The sequence below is a fragment of the Macaca fascicularis genome, chromosome 14 (assembly GCF_037993035.2).
Source record: "Macaca fascicularis isolate 582-1 chromosome 14, T2T-MFA8v1.1".
Taxonomy (NCBI): domain Eukaryota; kingdom Metazoa; phylum Chordata; class Mammalia; order Primates; family Cercopithecidae; genus Macaca; species Macaca fascicularis.
In genome coordinates, this window is record NC_088388.1 from 48,881,366 (window position 1) to 48,900,587 (window position 19,222).

The 19,222-nt window shown below is 44.8% G+C and overlaps 1 protein-coding gene across 50 annotated transcripts in view; it reads left to right on the plus strand.

Annotated features, from left to right (window-relative positions):
- PLEKHA7 (pleckstrin homology domain containing A7) overlaps positions 1–19,222 on the plus strand; it is a 239,888-nt gene that overhangs the window by 131,955 nt on the left and 88,711 nt on the right. For all 50 annotated transcript variants that reach the window (XM_074014161.1, XM_065528439.1, XM_065528441.1 and 47 more), the window contains one exon: positions 7,596–7,679. In XM_074014161.1, coding sequence (XP_073870262.1) covers positions 7,596–7,679 — 84 coding nt within the window. The remainder of the gene's footprint in view (positions 1–7,595; positions 7,680–19,222) is intronic.

The following is a 19,222-nucleotide window of genomic DNA, read 5'->3' on the forward strand; positions in this document are numbered from 1 at the left end:
CAGAAAGAGCCGGTAGGAGGCTGTTGCAGTATTTAGTTAAGAGATGAGTAGGGTGCTAGCTGTACAGATGGAGTGGAGTGTGGATTAATTCAAAGTATATTTTGTAGATAGAGGCAATAGGACTTGGTTCTGCGTGCTTCACATATTGTACATGAAGGTTAAGGTAAAGAAAGGAATAAAGGATGACTCTAAGGTCGTAGTGATGTTCATGGAAATAGGGAAGGCTGGAGGAGTATTGAGTTTGGGGGAAGGGAGGCTTATTCTATTCTTGCCCTGTTAAAATGTCGGTGCCTATTAGACATTGCTATAGTCAAGGTACAGTTGGATTCAACAAACATTAATTGAGGACCTTCTGTATGCCAGACATTTCACAAGGCTCTTTCATGTATGTTCCTTCATTTTATCATCATAACAAACTTTCGGAGGGACATTTTTATCCCCTATTTGCAAATGGAAGAATTGATCCTCAGAGAGGTGAGGTGGCTTATCTGGTTTGAACCCAGATCTTCTGACCCTAGGGCTCTGGGCTGACTTGTTGCTTAGGGCAGATGTTGAAGGAGGCTAATTAGTGTTATGTTGATAGCTTCTACTTAAAGAGAGGATGGGGACCTTACATTGGCTCATCAAGGCCTGATTCTGGAAGAAGGGCCTGTCACAGGAATGCCCGTGTGCAGTGAGCTGTTGTAAATCTTGATATTGTCAAAATAGTGCACGCTTGAAAGACCATTTCAGTAGATTTTCAGTCCCCTTAGAAACACCACAATAATGATGATGGTTTGCATTAAATGAGCAATTTTGTGAAAGTGTTAAGTAAAATTAGCCACAAGGAGCTTAAAAAACAATTGAGGAAACGTGAAGATGCTGTTTCAAATCTTGATTGCTACCTCTTTTTTGTGGGGCCCATATCCGAGCTGAAGATGAAGAAGAGGCAATTTCTTGTATTCTCAGAGTTTCAATTTCCAGTTTTGAGACCTAACTAGGAGCATTATTAGGTTATCCAGAATCCTTGGTTTTCTCCAGACACTGGTATTTAGAACAAAGATAGTAAGTGGCTTTACAAGCCTGGGGGCAGTGCTGAATGTGGCTTCAGGCGTGCAGGGTAACCTTTTACAGTGTTCTGGGAGCCACGTTGAGGAACCAGAAGGTCCAGAGGGGCAGATACTGCTGAGCATACCAATGAGAAGATCTTTAACAGAGTCCCTCCTCAGGCTTTTAGGCCAGATACTTTTCTTACGTTTTAAGCAGTTTCTTCTCTTTATAGCATGGTCCAGATAAGAGCTAGTGCTGACGGAGCAGATTTGTCACACTCTCAGCATACCAATACCACTGCTGTCAGGAAACCAGATTTATCAGGGTGCTCCGACCCCCACTGTTCTGTTAAGCATCAGTCACATAATGCCAGAACTTCTTGCCATGCCAAAAAAATTGCTGTGCTAATTGGAACCTTGGTGTTTAACCAACAAGAGTCACTGCTTATATTACAATCAAAATCCATATGAATAGAAAATTAATCTTGGAAAAATGCTGCAAGAAACCGTAGGATGTATTTACATTTTGACTAGCCTTCTCTGTCATTTTAGGTTGACTCTGTCTTACATTGACCTTAAATCAGTTCTCCATGGTCCACACTTTATTCTCTTATCAAGTCTTTTGTATTTGCTGTCAGACTTCTTTAGGACCTAACCCAAGTCCTTCCTGGCCCAGGGCTTGTGAAGACGTGCTTATTTACATGGATGGTTACCCATAGCCTGCTTTCATGGGAATCATCCTTCCCTGCCATCTTCTATCCATGTTCCCTGGTCCTTTCCTAAGTGCGACTGGCTGCCATTCAACTTCAAGGGGCTGCTTCTGGGAGTAAGAGCGGGATTTGAAAATGGAGGCTAGCTTGTGTTTACCTCATATGCCAAATTACTTTCTCGGTAGCCTGAAGAGAAACAGAAGCCCTTGTGTGGAACAGAGAGAGTTTTTGTTCTCCCCTGAAACCAGCCACTTGGCTCTCAGCCGGGCCATCTCTGAACTACCATAGAGCAAGGTAGCAATTCAGGTCTAAGAACAGGTATTTCAGGGGATGTGTCTGTGCCTGCTAAATACTTCTTGAGACACAGTGATAGGACATGAGTCTCTTCATGGGTGTTAGAATCAGGAAATGGAGCTGACTGAGGGCTTTTGTGGTGGGGAAGCCGGGGACAGCGAGTAAAGCCAGAGGACTTTGCAATCTCCAAATGGGTTTGAGGAGCCAGCGTTTAATAGGCAGCCTTTGTTTGGCAAGGGTGAGCCTGGAGTAGTGGAAAGAGATCAAAAGGATGGTGGTGTGCAGACAACACACACACTGTGGTCGTAGGTAAATCACCATTCTTTGGGGGCCTTACTTTCTTCATTTGGGGCCTGGTGTGGTGATACCTAACCTGCCCTTTTACGTATTTGTGAATATTGAATGGAATCGCCCAGGAACCTCACTCACATCCCTTTGCTTAGAGTGCTGAACCAGAAGCTCTGCCATTAGCAAGCTGAATGTGTTTGATAAAAAATGATGAAATTTTGGCCGGGCACGGTGGCTCACGCCTGTAATCCTAGCACTTTGGGAGGCCAAAGTGGGCAGATTGCTTGAGCTCAAGAGATGGAGACTAGTCTGGGCAACATGGTGAAACCCCATCTCTACTAAAAATAAAAAAAATTAGCTGGGCATGGTGGTATGCACCGGTTAAGTCCCAGCTACTTGGGGGACTGAGGCAGGAATGTCGCTTGAACCCAGGAGGTCAAAGCTGCAGTGAGCTGAGATCATTCCACTGCACTCCAGCCTGGGTGACAAAGTGAGACCCTGTCGCAAACAAAAAAAAAAAAGAAATTTTAAGACTTCAGTATTCAGAAGCCATTACACTGGTTCATCTCTTTTCTCAATGTATGAGTCTTTTTGAAAAAAAAAATAGTATTCTAGTAACATCCCATAACCTGGAACCTCAGTTTCCTTATGTTTAACATGGGGATGAAAATATCTACCCTGCTTACTTCAATGGGTAGTTTGGAGGGGCAAATAAGATGATGAATGTAAGCACAGTTAAAGCTCCTTAGTTAAAACTCCTTGTAATGGCGTAAACTCGGGAGGCGGAGCTTGCAGTGAGCTGAGATCCAGCCACTGCACTCCAGCCTGGGCAACAGAGCGAGACTCCATCTCAAAAAAAAAAAAAACAAAAAAAAAAAAACAAAAACCTCCTTGTAAATTGCAGGAGATGGTGGTGGTGGTGTTGACACTGTGACTGAAAACTCTTTTGGCAAAGAGGGCAGCATCCATATTAGGGAAAGAATTTTGAAGAACTGTCTCTAGGTCTGATCAAATGACAGCTATTTTGTGTTGGCTTTTTAAAAATTACCTTTCTTCTAATGTTAGAATGTAAAATTCATCTTAGTGCCTAAACTCTGCAGCTCAAGATTCATTTACTTAGAACCCTGAGTTTATTTAAGCTGGTACAGTTTGGGGTGGGGAGCCCAGGAGTTGCTATTAAGATTGTGCAGTGTAGGCCAGATGTGGTGGCTCACACCTGTAATCCCAGCACTTTGGGAGGCTGAGGGGGGCGGATCACGAGGTCAGGAGATGGAGACCATCCTGGCTAACATGGTGAAACCACGTCTCTACTAAAAATACAAAAAATTAGCAGGGCATGGTGGCGGACGCCTGTAGTCCCAGCTACTCGGGAGCCTGAGGCAGGAGAATGGCGTGAACCTGGGAGGCGGAGCTTGCAGTGAGTGGAGATCGCGCCACAGAACTCCAGCCTGGGCAATGGAGCAAGACTGTGTCTCAAAAAAAAAAAAAAAAAAAATTGTACAGTGTATATGAAGTGGTGGTCACTGGATCTGCCCCACGCCTGTAGAAGATTTGCTTTTTACCCTCATCTGCCAGAGATCCACCAGCTGATCTTATGGTAGAACCGAAGGCTGTTTGGGGACTACTGAGTGCCACACAAGTGCTGTCACTCAGAACTTTGGCCCTGGACAAAAGGGGAAAGAGGGAGATAAAGAATGAGAGGGAATAGTGGCAGCTGGTGCTGTTTTTCTGATGCCTTGTGTCTTTACGGCTTTCTGATCATGGCCAGGAAGCTGCCCCCCTGAGACTCCTAAGGGAAAGGGAAAGCAGGTTATCATACAGAGAACACAGAATTTAGAAATAGAAGACCTGGAGTCATTTCCCAGTCTTACCACTTTTTTGTTTGTTTTTGAGACAGAGCCTCACTCTGTCACCTAGGCTGGAGTGCAGTGGCACAATCACAGCTCACTGCAGCCTCGACCTCCTGGCTCGAGTGATCCTCTTAACTCAGCCTCCCAAATAGCTGGGGCTACAGGTGTGTGACACCATGCCTGGTTAATTTTTGTACTTTTTGTAGAGACAAAGTTTCACCATGTTGCCCAGGCTGATCTCAAACTTCTAGGCTTAAGCGATTCACCTGCCCCAGCCCCAGGAAGTGCTAGGATTACAGGTGTGACCCACTGCACCTGCCCCATGTCCCAGTCTTATAATTTATCAACAAAGTTATCTTGTACCAGGCAACCCCCAACCACATTTACCTCTCTGAGCCCTATTTCCTCATTGATGGTGGGACTGATGGTGGTAATAGCCCAGATGAGTAAGAAAATGCTTTGTAAACTGCAAACCTCGTTAGAGATAATCACAGATAGCTGTGTTAATATTTTATGGTTATTTCTGTTACGAGCAGAGCTTTTTTTTCCCCCTCCAGGTGGAAATGGGCAGGTTTAGATTTAGAGTTTGCATTTTCAGATTCTCTGGCAAGTGGAGATAAGTCTCTGGAAAAAGATGGGCCAGGAGTGGTGGCTCACACCTGTAATCCCAGCACTTTGGGAGACTGAGGTGGACTGATCACCTGAGGTCAGGAGTTCGAGACCAGCCTGGCCAACATGGTGAACCGCTGCCTCTACTAAAAATACAGAAATTAGCCAAATGTGGTGGCAGGTTTCTGTAATCCCAGCTACTTGGGAGGCTAAGGCAGGAGAATCACTTGAACCCGGGAGGCAGAGGTTGCAGTGAGCCAAGATCATGCCATTGCACTCCAGCCTGGGCGACAGAGCGACACTCCATCTCAAAAGAAAAAAGAAAAAGCTGAGTATAAATAAAGCCTAACCATTGAATGTGGTGCAAGGATTTTTAAAACAGGTGTTAAGAAGGCCTGTTTCTGCTTCTTGTCCTTATCTTAGATGCTCAGCCTTAACTCTGCTTTTTTGGGAAGACTAGTCTGCTGTTTGCCAAATGAGGTCATAGAATTCCACGGGCTTGCCTGGGACCGGGAGGAGGGAATTCAGAGGCTGGCTATGGTTGGGAAGGGTGACAGTATGGTGAGGTGGTGTATAGTTGCAGGACTAAGGAACAATCTGGCCTCATGGCTGGCTTCACATTTGGCTTGTTAGGGTTTTCAGGTTGCTCTAACCCTCAGTGCCCAGGTTATCCCAGACACCTGGACATTGGAGATTCTGACCAGGCATTAGGATGGTGTAAAAAAAACTTTGTAGGCCTAGAGAGTTTTTCTCTGATAACCTTTGTGCTATACTGATTTAGACAGTAATCTCTAGGGAGATTTAGTCCTCAGTTTGGAGATGGGGCTAATATTTTAACAATACCAAACTGAGATGATCTATTGATTATGAAAGCATTTTAACTGTCTATACTAGGAACCTTAAAAAATGACCATGCCCTTTGATTCAGTAATTTTACCTTTGAGACTTTAACCCAAGGAAAAATTTGAATTGCAAAATTCAAATTACATTGAAAGAGATATAGATTATAATAGTGGGGTGAGGCACCTAAAATATCTAGCATTAGAAGAGTTTAAATCTTTCTAGAATGTAAATACCATGGGATAAGGACTTTTTGTTCACCTTTTATCTCCAGTACCTAAAGGAGTGCCCAGCACGTGGGTGCCCAGTAGGCAACTTTTTGAGTGGTTGTATGTAAAAAAAATTACATTTGGCCAGACATAATCCTAACGCTTTGGGAAGCAAGCCTGGTGGGCTGAGGGTTGAGACGAGCCTATGCAACATAGTGAGATCTCATCTCTGCAAAAAAACCCAAAACTTAGCTGGGCGTGGTGGCACGTACCGGTAGTCCCAGCCACTTGGGAGGCTGAGGTGGGAGGATTGCTTGAGCCCAGGAGTTTGAGCCTGCAGTAAGCCACGATCACCCCCCACTGTACTCTTCCTGGGCAACAGAGCAGGACCCTGTCAAAAAAATTTTTGTTTACATTCGTATGATAAGACTATTATTCAGCTATTTCGAATAAAGAAGTCTTAATGACATAGGACTTTTTCTATGTTAATAGGAAGTGAAAAAGCAGGACATAGAATTTTGTATACAGTAAAATCACTCTCAGTAGCCTGAAGTGATTCTTTTAAGTAGAAGAAAATTAAAAACTTGGAAGGTGAAAATACCCAGGTATATCTCCACATAGAGAGGTCATGGGTGACTTTTTACTTTTTACATTTTAAAAAATGTCTACAGGCCAGGCACAGTGGCTCACACCTGTAATCTCAGCACTTTGGGAGGCTGAGGTGGGTGGATCACTTGAGGTCAAGGTTTTGAGACCAGCCTGGCCAACATTGGGGAAAGCCCGTCTCTACTAAAAATACAAAAATAAGCCTGGCATGGTGGTGCACACCTGTAATTCCAGCTACTTGGGAGGCTGAAGCAGGAGAATTGCTTGAACTCAGGAGGGGGAAGTTGCTGTGAGCCGAGATTGCATCACTCCAGCCTGGGTAACAGAGTGAGACTCTGTCTTTAAAAAAAAAAAAAAAAAAAAAAAAAGTCTGCAATGACTATGATCTTAAAAGAAATTTAAATAAATCATATTTTGTTTTAAAAAGAGGAGGTTTAGTTTAGTTTATTTGTGGAGCAAACCAACAGTCTCTAGAGCCAGCTCCTCCGCCCTTTCAAAGAACCAAGCAGCCTTTGTTGATGCACAAAACACCTACACGCTTTGTTTGTGTCTGTCAGCCTGGTGTGGAAGCTGATCCTTCCTAACTTCAAAAGGGTGATAGAAACTCCACCGTGCTGAAATTGTGCAGGTTGTGTTGCAGAGACATGCCCAATGATTATATCCCATCATTGAAGTGAAGACATTTTGTTGTAGGGAGAAGAATTTTCAGAAGATAGATTTTTCTGGGTGGGTGGTTAATTCTTAGAATTCTTTCACTAGGTTCATGGATTTGGAAGCTGTCGGAAGTGTCATCTGCTTTCCTTCATTCTTGTTTTAGCTCGTACTGTCTTAAAGTGACTTTTTGCTCATCGTCTCAGTTTGCTGGAGTAAGTACTTCATGGAATGTCTCTCCAAGATGCAGTATTCTCTTGGAGCCAAGACTTCCTTAGAAGTCTCCCTGTCTCGTAGGTGGGCTCTGGCACCTGAGCTGGAAATTCTTGGGCTTTTCTTAGTGTGGCGTGTTTCTGACAGACTAAGTGTGTCTCAGGGGAAAGGCCCACATTTCTCCCCCTGTGAGAAACCTTCGATGACCAGGGTCGCCAGACATTGCTGACTGACCTGTCATGTCTGTACTCCTTTCATTCACACGAATTCTCATCCATCATCTCTGTTTCTCTTTAGCCATAACCAGCAGACCACAGCATTCAGGCATCCTGTGACGGGGCAGTTTTCTCCGGAAAACAGTGAATTCATTCTTCAAGAAGAGTAAGTATTTTTATGTATTCTCCTTATCTGGGCAGAGTATGGGATACTAAAGGCATTTGCTGAAGACAAAACTTGCTGGACTGTTTTCTCTGAGACAGAGGGGCTTGGAGTGAGTGAGTTGGTTGATCCAAACAGGAATGTGAGAAGAATTTTATTTTTCAATCTCCAGACTTCTCTCAGTGGCAAGCTGTGGAAGAGGAGAGTTGATACAGGGATGTGCTATGATGGGTACTGTCAGAGCTTCTTTAAAGTTCCGTTTCCCCTGAGTGAACCCTTTCTCCTGATACATCTTCTGGTACATTAGCCCTGTTCGGAGAGGACCCACTCATCTGGGTGGAAATATAGCTGACACACACCTGTATTACCAGATACTTGGGAGACTGAGGTGGGAGGATGGATTTGAGCCCGGGAGTTCAAGGTTAACAAGACCAAATATCTTTTTTTTTTTTGAGGCAGGGTCTTGTTTTGTCATCCAGGCTGGAGTGCAGTGGCACAATCTTGGCTCACTGCAGCCTTGACCTCCCTGGGCTCAAGCAATCCTCCTGCCTCAGCCACCCAAGTCGCTGGGACTACAGGCATGCACCACCACACCCAGCTTATTTTTGTGTTTTTTGTAGTGATGGGGTTTCACCATGTTGCCCAAGTTGGTCTCAAACTCCTGTGCTGAATCAATCCTCCTGCCTCGGCCTCCCAAAGTGCTGGGATTACAGGCGTGAGCCACCACATCCTGCCCTAGACCCCATCTCTTAAAACATGTGTGTGTTGTGGGTGGAGGCAGGGGGTGGCCCCTCAGACTGAGCTGAATCAGGCTCCCAGGGAAGCCTCAAATAAGAGTCCAAAATCCAAAGAGAGGAGAGCTGGTAATCCCCATCATCGCTGAACATTTTGAGTTCTTTCTGTTCTCTTTTCCTAACATGGGAACTTTCCTGTTCCTCAGCTCAGTTTCAGCAGGGCTCTCGGATGCTCAGGTGGGCTCTACCACCCAGGGCTTGTCTACGTAAAAATACATGTACAGCCCAAGCAGGATGTGTTTTCCCAAAAAAGGAAGGCAAGAAATGTGCATCGCTCTGCCCCCTTCCATTCATTTGAGACAGTTCTATTTGAAGAAAACATTTATGTTTCGGAAAGTAACAAATAGATGTTAGCTTTAAAGGTTTTTTCCTTCTTCAAATCATTTTTCCTCTGTTTAGTCACGTAGACCAAATATAATCTTAAAATAAACTCTCAGTATTTATATTTTTACAGCATTTCCCTCCCTTAATACCTACACCTTTAGACTTTTTATTATGGAAAAAAATATACAAAAAGAGATATGGTAATAAATTCAATATACTCATTGCTCATTTTCAACAATTTCCAAAACATGGCTAATTTTATTTTATCTATCCCTTCACTCTCATCCCCTAGATTATTTTGAAGCAAATTCCAAACGTGTCATTTCATCTCTATAGTATTTTCAGCTTAGAATCATTATCCCACAGTACGTTTAAAGCTAGAAAGCTATAATTATGGTGAAACTGACATCCTTGCACGTATGCTCTGTGCCGGAGGCTTTACACGCATATCTCATTTAATGGGATCATCCTGAGAGATAGACCATCGCCATTTTAGAGATGAAGAACCTGAGACCCAAGGAAGTGCCCAAGGACACACAGCTAGGACAGCCAAGATGCCATCCCAGGTTAGCCAGGCTTCAAGGCCTGTGCTGCCTTTGCGTGGTGTTCTCCTCATCAAGTCCAACTCCTGTCATAGTCAGAGGCCACTTCCTAAGTTATTTTGATGCTGGTGGTCCATAGGAGACGACAGTCAGGGGCTGGAGTTGGGAGTCTGACTTTGGAAGCGTTAATACTAATAAAGAGAGTGAGTAAAGATTGTCTTGTCTCCTAGATTGAGAACGAACTGCTGTTTAAAAAGAGCCAGGATGTGGATTCCCGAAATTCCAGCTCAGAATAAATTTGTTTATAGAATCCTGAAGGTCAGAAGCTCTTGGGAAGTCATTGAGTTCAGTCCTCAGGCATCCTGGAGACACGGGTGCCTGTTGTTAAGTCTGGACAGAGAGTCCATCAGAACCTTTAGCTTGGGAACTTACCAACTTCCATAAGAGCTGCTAGAAAATGCAGACCTACCATTACAAAACATTTGTCACACACAATTCCTTCTCCTCTCATTCTTAACAAAAGACTTTATCTACTGACCACTTATCTTCAAAAGGTAGCCTCTTTCCTACTACCGAAACATCTCTGTAGTTAATTTCAGTTCCATCCAGCTTCCGAGGGGAAGATGCACCTTCTTTTCAAGGCTTAGTTTTTCCCCTCTAGATTCCGTCTCCTGGATGTCATGGGGGTACATGCTTGTCTCAGGTGGTGTGTGGCACTGATTGGCCAGACTTTCCTTACAACAGGCAGAATATGCTATAGGCATTGAGAAGAAGGGAGGATTCCTGCACTTATTAAATACCTAGTGAGTACCTACACGGTGTCTGGGGCTGTGCTGGACTCTACAGGTACAGCAGCAAGCAACACAGATGTGATCCTGGTGGTGAGGAGCTTACGGTTGAGTAGGGAATTTGCTTGCTCTTATTGGTGTGAACAGATACATCTCCCCACTGTTGGCAGGTAGGACTCACCTGAGATGCTCAGAATAATGTGTGCATGCCCCTCAAAGGATAGTTTCTCATTTTACAGATTAGAGGCATGGAGAAGAGAAGTAATGTGAAAGCTATAATATGATGGTTCCAGGTGACATGAGTCCTGAGTGTTCTAATTCCTGCATCAGTCATACAGAATCAGTCAGAATAGGCTAGGGTCTGCTGTGGTAATAAGAGATCACAAATGTGATAAATGTTCATTATAGAGGAAACATAGAGTTCAATGGGAATTGATAAAGGGGACTCTAACCTAGCTTAGGGACCACAGATGGCCTCCTCATCTGGAAGGGGATGTGGTTTAAATTGAGATCAGTCTAGTCAAGGTGAACAACCTGGGCAAAAACCTAGAGGGGAAGGAGGGTAGAGCATGGGGGATCTATACCAGTTGAGTTAAAGTGAAGAATGAGGAGCACTGGATGGATTCTGGAGGTACTTGGGAAGTAAAATGAACAGGATTTGGTGATTGATTGACTGTGATAGGAATGAAAGAGAGGAAAGATATTCTTGAAGCCTCTGGCCCTAAACTGGAGGAAGAGGGAAGATTTAGATAAGGGAAGATAAGTGTGTACACGTGCATGTGTGTAGGTGTCGTTCACAGCTGAGGAGAGTGTGACCAGCCTTGGTGGGGTCAAAGTGCAAGAAAGCTGACTTGCAATGGAGGTTTGTGAAGGGGAGTGTGTAGATAAGGTTAAAAAAGGGGCTGCAACCAATTACCTAAATTACTTCCTCCTAAATGAAATACACTTAGATTTACCTCCTGGGGAAGCTCTGGAGGGTGAGTGCGGCATGATTTCTTCTCATAGAACGAGTTTTTTTTAAATTATGCAAATGAATGAGATTCTTGTTTTGTTCCCTTAGAGGAGCTTAATTTTGTTGTGTAGTGTGTTATGTTTGAGACTAATGTCTTGGGTGGAAAAAGGAAAACTGGCTCCTTTCTTTTTCTTCTCCAAAGAGAATCCACTAAGGCCAAGCACTGGAGAGCTGTAACCACATTGACTCCTCTTGCCAGAGCCTCCACCCCCCAGTTTCTTGTAGCTAATTCTTCTGGAGCAGCGGTTCTCAAAGTGTGGTCTCTGAATCAGCATCACCTGAGAAGGTGTTAGAACTGCAAATTCTTGGCCCCACCCCAGGCCTAATGAATCAGAGACTCTGGAGGTAGGGCCCAGCAATCTGTGGTTTCACAGGCCTTCCAGGTGATTCTGATGCGGTAAAAGTTTAAGAACCACTGATTTAGGCGACTTGCTCTTTTCATCCCTTCTAAATTACTCCCAAGTTCTTCTCTTCACCTCCAGGTGTCTTCCCACTTCACCCACCAAGTGTCCATCCATTCTCTGGGCTGCAGTGGCAATCTTAGGTGGATTTCAGTCACATAATCTTGAGTTTCTTCTTCTGTGGGAATAAAAGAAAAAAAATTTTAAACCCATCTCCATGGTGACTTCTCCTAGGGCATTATTGGTGTGAACAGATACATCTCCCCACTGATGGCAGGTAGGACTTGCCTGAGCTGCTTGGAATAACCCATGTATGCCCCTCCAAATGATGGTTTCTCATTTTACAGGTTAGAGGCATAAGGAAAAGAAATAATGTGAAAGCTGTGAGCTGGGGGCCAGAGGACATGAGCTCTGAGTGTTGCTGTTCCTGTGTCAGTCATATAGAATCAGGCTAGGTAGGCTAGGGTCTGCCGTAGTAACAACAAACAAAATCTCCATGATTTAAAACAGCAAACGCTGATTTCTCATGTTTGCTTCATGTCCATCATAGGTCACCTGATGGACTCTCCTCTACCCTCTTGTTTTTTTTGAGACAGAGTTTCAAAAAACTCTGTGGTGTCTGGGTGACCACCACACCCAGCTAATTTTTGTATTTTTAGTAGAGATGGGGTTTCACTGTGTTGCCCAGGTTGGTCTTGAACTTCTAGCCTCAAGCAGTCCATCTGCCTCAGCCTCCCAAAGTGCTGGGATTACAGGCATGAGCCACCCGCCTGGCCTAGAGTGCTAATTTTCTCATTTGACCTTTTCTGTTATGCCACCGGTTTTTTATTATACCCCCTGAGGGGCGTAGGCATCAGTCAATGGGTTCTGTATTCTTGTTCCCCCAGGGGACACTCCTTTACCCACCAAGCCAGCAGGTATGTGAAAATGCCTCATGGGAGAGCTAATACAAGCTCAGGCTGTATTAATAAAATTACAATGCATAGAGAAAAGGGAGAATAGTTCTGTTATATCATGGTTTTTGTGAACCACTTCATTCATCCATTCAGTACAAATTGATGGAGTACCAAGGGCATGCCAACCTCCAAACACCATGTTCTAGATACTGCATTTTAAGAGAGGTGTTGAGCAATTGATATTCCCCTGAGGAGCGGGACCATTATGGCGAGGGTTCTAGAACCCCTATCCTGTGACCTGTTGTGATTAATCTGCAGGAGAGAAGATTGAGGATGTGGTAAAAGTCTTCAAGAAGGGCTAGCAAGTGGAAGTGGGGTACATTTATTATGTGGCTGGCAAAGGCAGGTGTCAGATCAATGAGTGAAAGCTATAGGCAGACAAATTTCAACCCAGTCCATAATTTTCTGAGAAAGACTGTATTAGTCTGTTCTCACGTTGCTAATAAAGACATATCTGAGACTGGGTTTAATTGGCACAGTTCCACGTGGCTGGGGAGGCCTCACAATCATGGCGGAAGGCGAATGAGGAGCAAAATCACATTTTACATGGCTGCAGGCAAGAGAGCATGTGCAGGGGAACTCCCCTTTATAAAGCCAAGAACAGCATGGGAAAAACCCATTGCCATGATTCAATTACTTTCCACTGGGTCCCTCCCATGACATGTGGGAGTTATGGCAGCTACAATTCAAGATGAGATTTGGGTGGGGACACAGCCAAACCATATCAGACACTTTATAGCATCCCTTGTTTCAGAATCTAGAATTTCCTCTTTAACATTAAATGAAGTATTCTACCTCCTAGAATAAGAGTTGGGAGCTTTTAAAATGAATAATATTAATAGTATTGTTAGTATTATTATTACTTTTATAGCTAACACATAGCACCCTTACTATTACTAGGTACTTTTCTAAGTGCTTTACATATTTTTAATTTTCATAGCAATCCTGTGAGGAAGATACCATTATTATCATGAATACTAAGGCACAGAGAGGTTAAGAGTCTTGCCAAGGGTCACACAGAGAGTAAGTGGTGGAGTCAGGATTTGAATCCAAGTAGTCTGGTCCTAGATGCCATGCTTCTAAACACTATGCTATACTGCTTCTCATTTCAGAGGTCTTCCGGGGACAATCCTCTTCCTTGTCCATACTCAGTGTGCTGATTGAGTAGGCTACTGCTGCAGAAAGATTTTAATTGTAATTGTATTTGTAGCAATGAAATTTCATCTGTAATAACTTTGCACTTGTTTGAAAGATGCCAAGCCTCCTTGGTAGTCTTTTCTCCAGAAAATGTTCTCAAACCTTTTATCCTGGGGCCTAATTTCCAGTGATTGGATCATTTTGCTCCTCTCCTAAGCCTCTTTCCTGATTCTCAGTGACTTTCTTGAATTGTGAGCTTGAAGCCAGACCCTTTCTGGCTAAAAGAGCCACAAGCAGGGCCCCTCCTAAAGGGGTAGTCCTTGACACAGAACTTCCAGGACTGTGGTTTTGTTGTTTGGTGCTCATGTACAGGAGTGTTTTCTCCTCAGTGCTGGGCTGCCCTGGGAGCCACTGACAAACACCTCTGCAGCTCTCGGGGAAGAGGAGAGAAGCATTCCCGAGAAGTGATGCTAGCAGCTGACTGACAGCAGGCTGTCTACACCGATCCCCAGGCTCTGCCAAGCATTTGATGTTGAGGTGGGGCCTAAGGCTGGGAGAAGAGAGTATGCACTTAGGAAGTTCAGGGGCCCGCTTGTGTGCTGAGACATCAGCTGCAAGATATGCAAGATCACTTTGGAGGTTCCAAACCTGGAGGGTGCCCTTGCTTGACCTGCCTTTCCCAGCATCCCAGGGGGTTAGCTTGTTGTTTCCATTGGGGTTTGAGCAGCCTTCAGTTTTCTCATTGGATTTTTGGAAAAGTTGGAATTTCCTGGAATGTTGTGAGTGGTGTTTGGAGGATAGCACTTAAAAAAGATAGTGTTTCTGGCCGGGCGCGGTGGCTCAAGCCTGTAATCCCAGCACTTTGGGAGGCCGAGGTGGGTGGATCACGAGGTCAGGAGGTCGAGACCATCCTGGCTAACACGGTGAAACCCCATCTCTATTAAAAATACAAAAAAATTAGCTGGGCGTGGCGGCAGGCGCCTGTAGTCCCAGCTACTCGGGAGGCTGAGGCAGGAGAATGTCATGAACCCGGGAGGTGGAGCTTGCAGTGAGCCGAGATCGTGCCACTGTACTCCAGCCTGGGCGACAGAGCAAGACTCCGTCTCAAAAAAAAAAAAAAAAAAAAAAAGATAGTGTTTCCAAAGGTAAGAATTATCTTCCAGATCTTTGACCTCTTTGCTGAAGGTGGTTCATTTTGCAGGTTGCAGGGTAAGACTCTTCTATGGCATGTGCTGATTATGGGCTTGGGGGTGGGGTATCACTTGCTGCTAGGAGATGGCTGTCTCCTGTTCCTCTTGCAGCTACAAGTTGGTAAAGCTGGCAATGAGATTTAGAGCACTGGAGAGGGGAGTTGCTCCTAAACTCCCACAGGAGTCTGTCTTGTTGCTCATCTGCTGAGCCCTGGGCTGTGAGGCTGATGCGTTGCTGTCTGCAGCTGATATAGCCAGCACCTTGTCTCTAGATGCTGGCAGTCTTGGGCTAGCTTTGCCTGTTGTATTTGGTTGCCATGGTAGCTGAAAAATGAGGAAAAATGGAAACACCTGGCAAGCAGATCCAGAAACTTGACTGTTCAGTTTTCTTCCCTGGACTAGGAGACAGTGTCTGTGACAGTCACAGGTAGGGGAAGAGATGGTGATGGGGCCTTTAGTTCATTCAAACACCTGGGTGTTGGCTGGGCCTTTGGTATTGCTGTTTTGAAGGGCATTGGCATTGGTGATGCAGTCATTGCCACACAGCAACCATGTCTTTGGCTCTGTCTATGCTGGGCAAAAATGCTGCAGTGGTGGTTTTGCTGTGTGAGGAAGGGAAGCTGCTTCCTGTAAGTAGTAATTTTGTTTCTTCCTGTGACTTCCTTTCTTGTCCTCTTCTTTTACCTCCCCCTAGTCTTGGATGTGCTCAGATCTCCGATGAAAAATATCATTGTCTAATGAGAGAAGTAGCTGCTTGTTAAGCTAGGAGGAGCAGATAGGCTAGAAGAGGGCTCACCAGAGGCACTGGTTAGAAGAGACTGGCCCAGGGTCATACAACAGAACAAGGACTTGTACCAGGTTCGGGGCAATACTCCGATTTGGGTAACAGGCATGGGGAGGTGGGGATGGCGGCACACAGTGCTTATGGTGTTATTTTCATGCAAGGTGAGGGGCTGCTGTTTGGGCTGGTTTCTAGCTCCTGGGGTAGAGTGGGGTGAGGAACTGCAGCCTGTGTTCAAGAAAGGACTTGAGGGGGAAGGAGAAGGAACACAGTAAGCCATAGTTGAGTAATGAAGCCACAGTTGCTGAATGAAAACCCGTGTCAGACAGCCTCCCCCAGGGTGTTGGGAGTTTACAGTGAGCATTGGCGGTCTGTCTGTGTGTGTCTCTTTCTCTGAGAAGAGGGGGTGTGGAGGGAGGTGTCTGCCTGTTTGGGACAAGAGCTTTCTTTTGTTTCCTAGTTTTCATTGTGCACTGCTTTCCCCCAACTCTTAGCTGATAGGTGTAAGCTACTAAAAAAATGTGCTGGTGTTTGTGAGTGTGCCCTCTTCTCATTTACTTTTCCTCTATATCAGTAGTTTTAGCTGAGCTCTCTGTGTGTAGGTTCCTTGAGGACAGAGCATGACTTTGGGGGCCAGTTTTCCCAGGAATTAATGGGATAAAGGTGTCATTTAATAAGGTGTTCTCAGTAAAAGATTTGTTTCCTTATAACTTTCTAACCTCCCATCATAGTGTTCATGACTTATTTATTTATTTAATGAATGAGACCGAGTCTCGCTCTGTGCCAAGGCTGGAGTGAAGTGGTGTGATCTTGGCTCACTACAACCTCTGCCTCCCAGGTTCAAGCAGTCCTTGTGCCTCAGCCTCCCAAGTAGCTGGGACTACAGGCGTGCACCACCACTCTCAGCTAATTTTTAAATTTTTCATAGAGACGGGGCTTCATTATGTTGCCCAGGTCTTGAGCTCCTTAGCTCAAGCGATCCGCCTGCCTTGGCCTGAGATTATGGGTATGAACCACTGCGCCTAGCTGATTTTTTTTTTTTTAATTTTAATAGAGACCAGTCTCAAGACCAGACTGGTCTTGAACTCCTGGCCTCAGGTGATCCTCCCGCCTCAGCCTCCCGAAGTGCTAGGTTTATAGGCATGGAGCCACTGCTCCTAGCCCTTGATGATTCTTGACATTACTGTTCTCCTGGGGAAAGAATGGGAACCTAATCCTCCAGCCACAGGATTACTGTGCTTTAAACAATTTTTTTTTTTAATTTATAAAATGCTATTGGGATGTTTATAGGAGATGACTGTTGTTTAGAAGTTAATGGTTTGGCACCTTGAGCTTTCTGGAGACATATGCCTTGGAAATAAAGTGTAGCTGGGATTTAAATTCTGGGGTCTTCGCTGGTAACAGTTCCAAATAATGCTTTGTATATAATGTGTGCTTTATGGTTTTCAGTGTCATTTCTATCCACACAACTACTTTGTGAGATGAGATGTGGTTTCCACTTATTTTGCAAAACTGGAAACCAAGGTCCAGAGAACTGATGTGACTTGTGGAGGAGTCAGTAAGCTGCAGGACTGGGCTGAGATCCAGGTATTCTGGGCTCTTGCTCTTTCTACCACCACAGTTTTCCTTGACCCTGGGCGTTGGTCTTAGGGCTGAAAGGAGCAAAAGCCTGCTTCTCTCAGACCTTGGGACTTGCCATAGGGTCTTTCTGTGGCAAAGCCCAGGTTTTGGAGTCCAATTGCTATCTCAAATAAGTTATTTGTCTCTATGAGCCTTAGTTTCCTCCTCTATAAATAGAGATACTAAAACTGACTTGGCAGGGTTAAGTGAGATAATGCAGGCCAAGTGCCTGGCATGCATGCAGTAGGTGCTCAACAAGTACAGCCTAATCCCTCTGCTTGCTTGACTCTGTGTACCTGTCTTGAAGAAGTGGGGATCATTGTCTTGGTTACCACTTATTGCAGCATCATAGATATCTTGCTCTGATTCCTTCATTCTGCTTCAGCTCACACTGTTGATTGAGAGGCTCCCATTAACCAAATCCCATTGGCAAAACCCACCTAATTTCAGACCCAACAGAAAAAAAAAAAGCTTCTGTATCTGTAACCTCTCTTACTACATCTGTCAGTGTCATATGCATTTAGTCCCGAATATGCAGGAAGCAGAAGCACTCCTTTTATAGATAGGGACAGAGAAAGTGTCTTCCTGCTCAGGCTCACTGCACACATCCTTGACGAAGTTCAGAGGAAAATCAAGTCACTTTCCAACTGGGTATCTCCAGACTCATTTTGTCTAGTCCTAAGTTCTTTTGTTCATTTCAGATGGGAGGAGGTTGGGTTCAAACTTTAGCTCACTGTTTTCATCTTCAGCCCACATCCCTCCAGCAAAATAATCAGCATTCATGTAGCCCAAACCAGGGAGAGGGAAGTCTTTGTTCAAATCATCCCATTGTACTTTGGGATTTCCGATAACACGGAAACCTGGCAAACAGGCTTTTAAGATAATAGGTTTTATTTGAGGACAGCAGCAGTCTGCATGTGCAGGTTTTTAGGTCTCCTCTCCCAGGGGTCTCTGTGACTCTGTGCCTGAGGGCACGCTGCTGGCAACTGAATGCCTTTCAAGGTTGCTCAGCTCGGGGGACAGGCTCTTCTCTGGGAAGAGGAGACGGTTTTTAGATGAGACTCTGTTCTTAGGTGAGGCTCGTCAGCAGAGTACACTCATTCTGAGGAGTTGAGGACAAATCATTGTCTGCCCCACCAGGCTCTTAATGGGAAACATGCCTGTGGGATGTAACTGGCTGAAGCAAATGTATCAGAATGCCCGCATCCAAGTGAGGGATGTTCCTTTCAGTGTTGTCTCTTTGGGAGGCTATACACATGCACTGTTGATGTCCCATTGCTCATTACCCATTGCGGTAAACCACCACTAGAAGTTTCCATCAGAGCCAGGTTTTCAGCCAAGTGAGAAAATTGTTTTTGAAACTTTTTTCATATCCCTGCTTTTGGATACCAGATGGTATCCCCAAGCATGACCACCATATTTTTAACTAGTTGTAATTCCAGATAACTTTTAGTTCTTTCCAAAAGTCATAGTCATCCTTAGAAAACCGAGAGATCATGTTCTACATTGAGAGCTTCAAAGAAACATCCTCTGAAGGCTGACCTTTTTACTTGGACAAGTGGGTAGCTGTATGTGCCTTGTCCTTTCAAAGAGCCAGGTCAGGGATGCCAAGTATGAATTGAGTCTATGCCTTGAGTTGGGAGCTGTCACTGCTCATGGGGGGCCTTGGTAAAGACATCCTCCCTGTTTGTAGACAATACAGTCCCTTCCCTGGGGCATATGTAGTTTGAACTTTAGTCACGTCTCCTAATAAGTTTTCTATGAGTGTGGCTGAGCGGTATAGACCATGAGGAGTCGAGCTGTCTTCATGTGTGTTTTCCTATTCTTTCCCCACTCCTTGCCCATCACTGCCCCTCACTGATGTCCAGTGTTGGGGCCATAACCAGTCATTCTCTAGCCAAAATCTGTTTATACCTGGCTCCCTAGGCGGGAGTTGTACTCTCTTTCCTCACTTACCAAGGCTGCAGGAAAGTCATTTTTCTTCCCATATTACTGGCTGGG